General features: G+C 35.5%; 1 protein-coding gene across 13 annotated transcripts in view; it reads left to right on the top strand.

Moving 5' to 3' along the window:
- Positions 1 to 3344, top strand: part of OXR1 (oxidation resistance 1) — a 446019-nt gene extending 442675 nt beyond the window's left edge. For all 13 annotated transcript variants that reach the window (XM_010863467.1, XM_010863466.1, XM_010863474.1 and 10 more), the window contains one exon: positions 1441 to 3344. In XM_010863467.1, coding sequence (XP_010861769.1) covers positions 1441 to 1576 — 136 coding nt within the window. In that variant the 3' untranslated portion in view covers positions 1577 to 3344. The remainder of the gene's footprint in view (positions 1 to 1440) is intronic.
- Positions 3345 to 10890: the final 7546 nt, after the last annotated feature.

Below are 10890 nucleotides of genomic sequence, written 5' to 3'. Positions count from 1 at the left end.
GGCTTGTTTTCTTATTTATTTTGTTTTTAGCAGTATGAGTAATCAGCAGTTTGATTTGATTTGTTTAGCATAGCAAGCACTGCAGGAAACTTCGGTTTCTTATTCTGGTATTTCAACTTCATTTGGTCTGCATGGTGTTTGTAGATAGGTGGCTCTACTGCCTCCTAGCCCAGACTTCTTAACTAGCCCTTGGCAGATGTGATCTCCTTCGTTTGTTACTTCTCTGTGTCCTTCAAAATAAGACATAATACATGCTAAATAATTCCCAAATTTATGTAAGTGTTATTTATTTCCTATATTTGAGGATATATATAATAATAATAATTCATTCAGGTTACAGAATCATATTAGCCTGAATTGCATCATCCCAAGTCTAACAAATTCTCTTAACAACTTCTCTGTAGATAGGTATTTGGAAGACATGATTTCAGTGATTAAAAATTAAGCGTGGTTATTATAGCCTTCTCTGAAGGACATAACTGGGTAACTAACAACAATGTTGTTTTTAGTTATTGGAATCAGCTTATGGTGTTCATATGTTCCATCTTTTTTGGTGGAGAGGGGCAGTCAATCAGCCCTACTCCAAATGGTAGTCTTACATGTGATTCAGTTAGTTCTCCAGGAAAGCCTCACAAGCAAGTGGCTTATAATTTCAAACTGTTAAGCGTGCCTTCAGTCTTTGAAAGTAATATACACAGTGTCATTAGATGTTGGCTGAAACTTGGTTTTGATGATACAGCATGATTCCAGCAAACTAAACTAACCATTGGGTCATTTGATAACAAATTAGAACAAGTTTACAATCTTTGAAGAAGGAGAGTATGGTCTCAGGAAATGGGAGGAAAGGACTTGATATTCCAGAATTCCAAACAGGAGCCCCAAAGAAATCAAAATCATGTAACAGACTGAATATAGGATTTAGAATCAGACCTGATTCAAATTCTCAGCTTCAGCACACATTATGTATGGGACCTTGAACAACTCAAGTCTAAAGTTTCCTCAGCTGTGAATTGGAGATTGAACCCTTAACACTAACCACACTTTTTATTTTAGATGATAGGGAGTTTTCATGTCTCTGAGAAACTCATATTAAATATGTTAAAATCAAACAGCAGAGAGAAATTTATAATACCAGACAAAGAATAACAGAGTAGTGCCTGCCTCAAAAGCTAATTCTTTGTGAAACTAATTTTAGAGGGTTCATTATATTCCTTGCTCTGTATGTTCAGTAATTTTATAATGGGATGAACAAAAAGTTGCCTTGTGCCAGTGTGGAAAGGAGTAGAGAATGGTTTGAAAAAAAGAATGAGTTTAGAGTTGCTGGATATTGAAATGTCTCATTAAATTAATATTTTATAGCCTCTGCAATAATTCTTTTATAACTTAGGGCATAAGTATTAAAAGACTCTTGTTAGAACTATTGTCTTCTATATATTACAGGGGAGAATTTGCCCTATGGCTTGACGGAGATCTCTACCATGGAAGAAGCCATTCTTGTAAAACATTTGGGAATCATACACTTTCTAAGAAGGAAGATTTCTGTATCCAAGACATTGAAATCTGGGCTTTTAAATGAATATAATGCTCTCTGTCTTAGCAGGATAATGGCCCAAACCTGACATAGACAAACAAGCATTGTTTGGAAAGTTCAAGAAGCAATACAATGTAATATGTAGCTCGTGTTTTAAAATTAGTTCGTATCACCATTTATTATAGCTATAATTTTGGAATTTATTTTTAAAATCATGTTTCTGTCCCAGACGTTTTTAGGTTTATACCATGGCATGGGTCCATGGAACATAACAGCTTAGGTTTTGTCAAAATTTTGGTAGCATTTTGATCATAGTGACCACCTCATCTCTAATCCATGTTTTCTCAGTCTCCTAATAGGATGGTGCTCTTTTGTTGAACCTATTTTGGTTTTTTATTTTTTAAACTATATTGATTGTTTTACTAAAGTAGTCTAACTTGAGATATCTAGGGAATGAATACATGATACTGCCGTTATCTGTGAGGTTGGCACAAATGACTATTGGACATGCTCAACCTAGTTACTCTTAGAAAAAAACACATGCCAAAACAACACGTACTTCATAGATCACTGAGTTCTAGTTTTAATTCACACTACTGCATTCTCTTTATTAATTTGGCCAGTAATCTCAATTTCATTTTAATAAAAATGAAATTTGAGGAGAATTCTGATTGTAATAGACCACAATGCACATGGTCTTCAGGTTTGGGCATATGCTTTCATCATTGAATTGTCTGATGAAGAGTTATAAAATGACAAAGGAGAATGAGAACTTGATGATTCTACTGGATTTAATATATCAAGCAAGAAAATATCTATTTACATATTTGTAGCTTAGCAGGGCATTATCATAACTAAAAAACTATGAAACAGATGCATATTTCGTCAACATATTGTGTCAGGTAAACTGTTTTATAGTTCTGTTGTTTTAGCCTTGTTGCACACCAACTCCCAAAATATAGGTTCCTATTCAAAAGTAAAAAAAAAAACTTGTGATTTTTTTAAGTGGTATATGTTATTACCATTAGCATTTGCTGTTACACAAGGGCAATGATTATAGTAGAATATTGTAACTCAGTAGACTTGTTGAATATGCAGACTTACTGTCAAGTGACCTCAAAAAAAAAGAAAAGATAGAATATATCAGTAGTTCTTATCCTCTTTTGTAGGAAACCAATAATAAGCCATTATGGCCATAATTCATCAGTTAATTTCAAAGCTTCATGTTATGCAAAAAAAAAGAATCCTGCTGTTATACATGTGACAGTGACCTTGTGCTGAAATTTCAGCTATTCCAGATAAACATTGTATATTATCTTGTAAATTAATGTTTAAAGGTAGTTTTGTTCTTATAGAAAGTGTTGATTGCCAGGTTGCTTATAGCACTTTAAATTATTCTGAAAATGAAATTATAAGCCAAATATGTTGGCTTAAGTAGTTTTAGTTGTATAGTACTTGAATATATTTAGATCTTTTGAAAATTTAGATAATATCTAAAGAAAGCATAATGCTAATGAAAAAGAAAATCTGATATTCTATTTAATATGCTATTGCTGAATATGAATAGAAATGCAGGGCATCGTTTCTTTGTCTATGTAAAGCTCTCATTAAAAATTACTAACAGTGTATAGATTAAATGTTTACAATATAGGGAACTGTAAATAAATATATCAGTTTTCCCCCCTTTGGTCTTCCACAGCAGTATTATTGTCTTTGTGGAGTTGACTAATCATAAAAAAATCCTGTATTGGATTTCAGTTACAATAAGGTCATAGTGGTGTATACCAAATAAAATTAAATACATAAATATAAATTTGAATTTGTATTTATTGAATAATCAAGTTATTTTCTATTTAAGAAGTCTTTGATTCTTAACCATTCTACTGTGTTTTACATGTGAAAAATGGTTCTAGAAACTGTGGTGCTTGTGGTAATATTAATAATGATGGAGGGATGAATTTAAGAGTCAGTTTAGAAAATGGGGATATAACAAGGTACTTGGCATGTGAGAAGCTCATGTAAGAGTGTTTGTTATTTTTAAATTATATCACTTTCTTTTTTTAGTGGAGAGTGCATAGCAAGGTAAGACTAATTTCATAAAGAGCTTTGTTTTTGTACAATGTCAAGAAATTTATTTTTATTTATCTCACAGGAGCAGTTAAGAAAATTTGAATAAAAGAATGACATGATCAAATTTCTGCTTTAAAGAGATATCTGTGAAAAATTATTAATAGAAAAAATAGAGACAAGGAGACCAATAAACAAGCCTGTTGAGAAGTCAGGAGAAAAATTATGAGGGCTGAATATGAATAGTAGCGATGGTGGTAAGAAAGGAGGCATGTGTTTGAAAGAGACTGAAGAATTAGGGTTAAGAAGATCTGGTTATTAGGTGGATGTCAGAAAAAGTTAAGGATAGCTGTTGGGTTTTTAACTTAGGAATGGGGTACATTATTCATTGAGATGGGTAATCTACAAAGAACAGACAATCAGCAGATAGGGAAGTTAGGTTTGTTGTGAACCTTATTATAATATAACATGAGAAACTAGAAAGTAGACTGGAGAAGTGGGGATTATTATTCTGTTCTGATAAATAAAAAAATTTTAAATCAACATCATATAGGTAGTTGTTGAAGCCACAATCTATGTGTGAGATATCTTTGGAGATTATAGACTGTTGAAAAGAAAATTCTTGAGATAAATTTTGGGGTATAGTAATATCAAGGGACAAGCTGAAGAAAAGGCTCTAAGCGTCCATCTCAAGCAGCTAGAAAAACAGCATCAAATTGAACCTAATGGAGATAGAATGTAGGACAAAGTAAAGATATAAGTAAAAAAATTTAGAACAAGCATACAAAACAAAATCTCAGAATAGTAAAATTGTGAACCTCCAGCAAGATTAAGAAAAAGACAAATCACTGTTAAGAAGAATTTAAATGGCGACATCATTGGGGCCATCAGGCCTTAAAAAGATAGGATATTGGGAAGAACTTTGCATCAATAAACCTGACAATGTAGGTGAAATGGAAAAATGTTTTGGAAAATAATTTATTAAAACTGACCTTGTGAAGAAATACAATTTTTGTATTAAAGAAATTGAATCTCTTAATTTAAAAAAAAAGTCCTTCCCACAGAAGTCTCAAGCTTGTATGTATGTTTCTACTGGGTAATGCTTTTAAGTTTTTGAAGGAAAATAAAATGATCAGTTTTACATGAATCTCCCAGGCTGCTAAGAAAAGAGAGAACTTCAGTCTCTTCCATGATCATCTCTGTGGAAGCATAAGAAACATTTGATCAACTTCAGTCCCTGTTTATGATTTTTTTTTAAAAACTTAGCAAATTAGGGAAAAAGTATATTCCTCAACCTAAAAAAAAAGTTATCCTTGAAAATTGTACAGGAATCGTCATCTATAAGAAAGTTTCCTCCCAGAAATAGGAAACCTGACAATAATAACTGCTTTCACCACTTATATTTAGCATTATCTTGGAAGTACCAACCATTTCAGTAAAGCAAGAAGAAGAAAAGGCATAAGGATTGGAAATGAAAGACATATCATTTGTATATGACATAATTGTGTACATAGACATTTCCAAAAAGATCCAACTGTTGAAACTAGTTGATTTAACAAGGTCACTAAAGACAAATTCAGTATTAAAGAAAAAAATATATAAAAACCTTTCTTTTTATTCTTTCTAAACCAACAATAAGAAAATGAAGCTTGAAGTACTGTCATTTTGTAATGCCATTGAAAATATCAGATATATAACAAAAAGTTAAAGACAAATGGGAAGATAAGTGGGAAGTATATACCATTAGGGACCATACTGATGATCTGAAGACATAATTGAAGGAAGTTATTTCTCTAAAATCAATCTGTATTGGCAGTGAAAATCTCAGCCAGAATTTGTGGAAATAAGCTATTCTGTGATTTAACATGGAAATGGAAATGCAAATATTAAAACTAAAGCAACACTGAAGAATGGACTGTGGTCTTAAATACCAGATATTCATGATCTATTAAAAATATGATTAAAATAATGTAGTATTGGTCAAAGGATATACTAAATAACCAATCAAAGAGAGTCTAGAAACAAACTGATTTTTTATTTATTTTTTTTATGGTTAATATATTTTTCTGTTTGTTTTTTTTCTTTTAATTTTATTTTATTTTTAAACTTTACAATATTGTATTGGTTTTACAAAAACTGACACTGCTGCTCAGTGAAGAGAAAGGTCTTTTTGGTAAATGATGCCAGTTTAATGGGATATCTGTATGGAACACCGAATCTTAACCTATCTCATACTGCATGCAAAAGTTACAAGTTATAGATATAAATGTGAATGTCAAAAAATAATAATGCTTTTAATTTGAAAAGTATAAGAGATACTGGAGAATAATCATCATGACTTTAGAATACACATACATTGGGCAGAAAAGCATTAACTGTAAAGGGAAAATTGATAAATTATACTACATTAAAATTATAAGAGCTTTTCATCAAAAGAAAACATTGAAAATGAAAAGGCAATCAACAGTTTTTGTAATACACAGATCAAATGAAGGTCTCATATACACAATATATAAATGATTATGAATCAAAAAAGAAAGGCAGACTTTGTCAATTGTCAGTTCTAGAGCTGCAGGAGATGCCATCCTTGGGTCATGAAGATCCTCTGGAGAAGGAAATTGCAACCCTCTCTAATATTCTTGCTTGAGAAATCCCATGGACAGAGGATCCTGGCAGGCTACAGTCCTTGAGGTCATAAAGTGTCAGGCACAACTAAGCGACTGAGCATGCGCACGCCAAGAGTATTAAATTAGCCAATAAAACCTATTAAGTGAAGTGAGTTAACTTTGGAAAATTTTTTGCCAGTATTCTTCTAAACCTAACTTTGGCCAGCAAATTTTATTCCTTGTATGTACCCTACAGTAAGTTTATATTTGTTTACCAAAATATATGTACCAGCATGTTTACAAAATAGCTATTTGCTTGCTTTCTCTTCTCCCAGTCATATCCCCTCTCCCTCCATGTACTTCCCTGACTTACCTATGTTACTAAGTCTAATTCTGTTACACTTAATCTAAATGTTTGCTTGCATCCCCTAAGAACAAGGGTATTATTTTTAATAACCATAGTAAGTGATTGAGAAATTTGTATGCAGGTCAGGAAGCAACAGTTAGAATTGGACATGGAACAACAGACTGGTTCCAAATAGGAAAAGGAGTACGTTAAGGCTGTATATTGTCACTCTGCTCATTTAACTTATATGCAGAGTACATCATGAGAAACGCTGGGCTGGAAGAAGCACAAGCTGGAATCAAGACTGCCGGGAGAAATATCAATAACCTCAGATATGCAGATGACACCACCCTTATTGCAGAAAGTGAAGAGGAACTCAAAAGCCTCTTGATGAAAGTGAAAGAGGAGAGTGAAAAGGTTGGCTTAAAGCTCAACATTCAGAAAACAAAGATCATGGCATCTGGTCCCATCACTTCATGGGAAATAGGGAAATAGATGGGGAAACAGTGGAAACAGTGTCAGACTTTATTTTTTGGGCTCCAATATCACTGCAGATGGTGACTGCAGCCATGAAATTAAAAGACGCTTACTCCTTGGAAGGAAAGTTATGACCAACATAGATAGCATATTCAAAAGCAGGGACATTACTTTGCCAACAAAGGTCTGTCTAGTCAAGGCTATGGTTTTTCCTGTGGTCATGTATGGATGTGAGAGTTGGACTGTGAAGAAGGCTGAGCACCGAAGAATTGATGCTTTTGAACTGTGGTGTTGGAGAAGACTCTTGAGAGTCCCTTGGACTGCAAGGAGATCCAGCCAGTCCGTTCTGAAGGAGATCAGCCCTGGGATTTCTTTAGTAGGAATGATGCTAAAGCTGAAACTCCAGTACTTTGGCCACCTCATGTGAAGAGTTGACTCACTGGAAAAGACTGTGATGCTGGGAGGGATTGGGGGCAGGAGGAGAAGGGGACGACAGAGAATGAGATGGCTGGATGGCATCACTGACTCGATGGACATGAGTCTGGGTGAACTCCGGCAGTTGGTGATGGACAGGGAGGCCTGGCGTGCTGCGATTCATGGGGTTGCAAAGAGTCGGACACGACTGAGCGACTGAACTGAACTGAAGTGATTTAATTCAGGAAATTTAACATAATCCAGTAATATGATTTAATTAAAAAATCCATTTTTTAATTTCACCAGTAGTCCTAATAATATCTTTTAAAGCACTGTTTTTCCTGATCCATAATCTAATTCAAGATTCTATATTGCATTCAGTTGTTCTTTATGATCTCCTTTAACCTGGGAAGGCTCATTAGTCATTCTTTCTATTTTATGACAGTGCTGTTTTTGTTGATTGATATTCAGGATTGTTGAATATCCTTCAATGTGGATGTCTGCACTTTTTCTGTATTTAGATTATACATTTTGGACAGGAAAACAGAATTGATGTGTCTTCTGTATCATATTAGGATGCACACGATGTATGTTTATTCTTTATTGGTGATACTTTTGTTAGTTAAAATAGTATCCACCATGTTTCTCCACTGCTATCAGTTTTTCCCTTTGTAATGAATAAGAAATGTGTAGGGAGATACTTTGATATCATAGATACCCTGTTCTTCACCAAACTGTCAGTGTTTTTGATATCAATTAAGCATTTCTTTCCTGAATTACTAAAAGATGCAAAATAATGATTTTTCTATTTTTTTTATTCCCAGCACATTTGTTTGTCAGGGTTTTCTGTAAGGAAGAACTTCTGTTTCTCCATCATTTGAAAATTATGTTGTTATTGTCATGGTTTGTGTGCGGGTTGCAAAAGAATTTCCAGACATGAGGCAGAATGAAAGGAGATGGACTGATGGGTTTATTCTTTGCTTTTTTCAATTCAGTGCATCAAATAATCTATTTCTGTCCTAGATTTAACCAATGGGAACCCCATCATACTGACTTCTGTGTGTTTCTCCATTTTCTTGAGCACTTGCTTGCTTTAGGTGCAGCAAGATGTTTCAGACTTACCTGTACTTTCTGTAACCCAGTCCTGAAATCAGCCATTTCTTCCAGTTAGATGTGTTTCCTCTTAAGGAGAATGAAATTTTAAGCATTGAATATATTTTACTTGTTGCTGCTGGGGTGACATTACTAGAAGCAGTTGCATCAGAGCAAGAGGGGCTGATGCAGGTGCCCAGCGTGGGCCAGGGCATGCACTAGAGTGGTCACAGAACCAGCCAGAGCCTTGGGTGTTTCCAGTCTATTTCCTTTGCCTTTGTTCCTGGGAGTAAGCAAGCTTCACTAGCAGAGTCTCAGTTCTTACACCCCTCTGATAAGTCACGTAAGAGGACTCACATTCCCAGCATTGGACTCTAGCTCTGGGGGGTATGTTTCAAGCCCTCAATCCCCAGCTAGGATCCCCGAGCCTGTGACTTGCCTCCTCCCCTGTGTGTTCCCTGCTCAGGATGTAGCTCTTGACAGCTTCTCTTCTCTTCCTACCCGACTCTGTGTAGATCTTTCTTTAGAGCCTTGGTTGTAGAATAGCCTTTCTACCAGTCTCCGTTTGTTTTCAGAAACAGTTGCTCCATGTGTGTTTTCGATGCATTCCTGGGGTGGAGGTGAGCTCAGCTTTCTGTTCTGCCATCTTCATCTACCCCAATCCTACCTTTTACTTTTTTTAGAGCTGCACTCATGTGGAAGTACCATACTTTTTTCAACCACTTTCCTATATGTATTGTTTTATTGCATTATTTTACAATTAAAAATAGTACACACTGTGTTATGGAAGAGCAACATTGCATAGGAACCTGGAATGTCAGGTCCATGAATCAAGGCAAATTGGAAGTGGTCAAACAGGAGATGGCAAGAGTGAACATCGACATTCTAGGAATCAGCGAACTAAAATGGATTGGAATGGGTGAATTTAACTCAGATGACCATTATATCTACTACTGCGGGTAGGCATCCCTCAGAAGAAATGGAGTAGCCATCATGGTCAACAAAAGAGTTCGAAATGCAGTACTTGGATGCAATCTCAAAAACGACAGAATGATCTCTGTTCATTTCCAAGGCAAACCATTCAATATCACAGTAATCCAAGTCTGTGCCCCAACCAGTAACGCTGAAGAAGCTGAATGGTTCTATGAAGACTTACAAGACCTTTTAGAACTAACACCCAAAAAAGATGTCCTTTTCATTATAGGGGACTGGAATGCAAAAGTAGGAAGTCAAGAAACACCTAGAGTAACAGGAAAATTTGGCCTTGGAATACGGAATGAAACAGGGCAAAAGCTAATAGAGTTTTGCCAAGAGAACACACTGGTCATAGCAAACACCCTCTTCCAACAACACAAGAGAAGACTCTACGCATGGACATCACCAGAGGGTCAACACTGAAATCAGATTGATTATATTCTTTGCAGCCAAAGATGGAAAAGCTCTATACAGTCAGTGAAAACAAGACCAGGAGCTGACTGTGGCTCAGATCATGAACTCCCTATTGCCAAATTCAGACTTAAATTGAAGAAAGTGGGGAAAACCACTAGACCATTCAGGTATGACCTAAATCAAATCCCTTATGATTACATAGTGGAAGTGAGAAATAGATTTAAGGGCCTAGATCTGATAGAGTACCTTATGAACTATGGAATGAGGTTCGTGACATTGTACAGGAGACAGGGATCAAGACCATCCCTATGGAAAAGAAATGCAAAAAAGCAAAATGGCTGTCTGGGGAGGCCTCACACATAGCTGTGAAAAGAAGAGAAGCGAAAAGCAAAGGAGAAAAGGAAAGATCTAAGCATCTGAATGCAGAGTTCCAAAGAATAGCAAAGAGAGATAAGAAAGCCTTCCTCAGCAATCAATGCAAAGAAATAGAGAAAAACAACAGAATGGGAAAGACTAGAGTTCTCTTCAAGAAAATTAGAGATACCAAGGGAACATTTCATGCAACGGTGGGCTCGATAAAGGACAGAAATGGTATGGACCTAACAGAAGCAGAAGATATTAAGAAGAAGTGGCAAGAATACACAGAAGAACTGTATAAAAAAGATTTTCACGACCCAGATAATCACGATGGTATGATCACTCACCTAGAGCCAGACATCCTGGAATGTGAAGTCAAGTGGGCCTTAGAAAGCATCACTATGAACAAAGCTAGTGGAGGTGATGGAATTCCAGTTGAGCTATTTCAAATCCTAAAAGATGATGCTGTGAAAGTGCTGCACTCAGTCTGCCAGCAAATTTGGAAAACTCAGCGTTGGTCACAGGACTGGAAAAGGTCAGTTTTCATTCCAACCCAAAGAAAGGCAATGCCAAAGAATGCTCAAACTACCGCATAATTGCACTCATCTTAC

This window comes from Bison bison, unplaced genomic scaffold (genome assembly GCF_000754665.1).
Source record: "Bison bison bison isolate TAMUID 2011002044 unplaced genomic scaffold, Bison_UMD1.0 scf7180017864491, whole genome shotgun sequence".
Lineage (NCBI taxonomy): Eukaryota > Metazoa > Chordata > Mammalia > Artiodactyla > Bovidae > Bison > Bison bison.
Note: the sequence above shows the minus strand (reverse complement) of the source record. Positions and strands in the feature narration are given on the sequence as shown.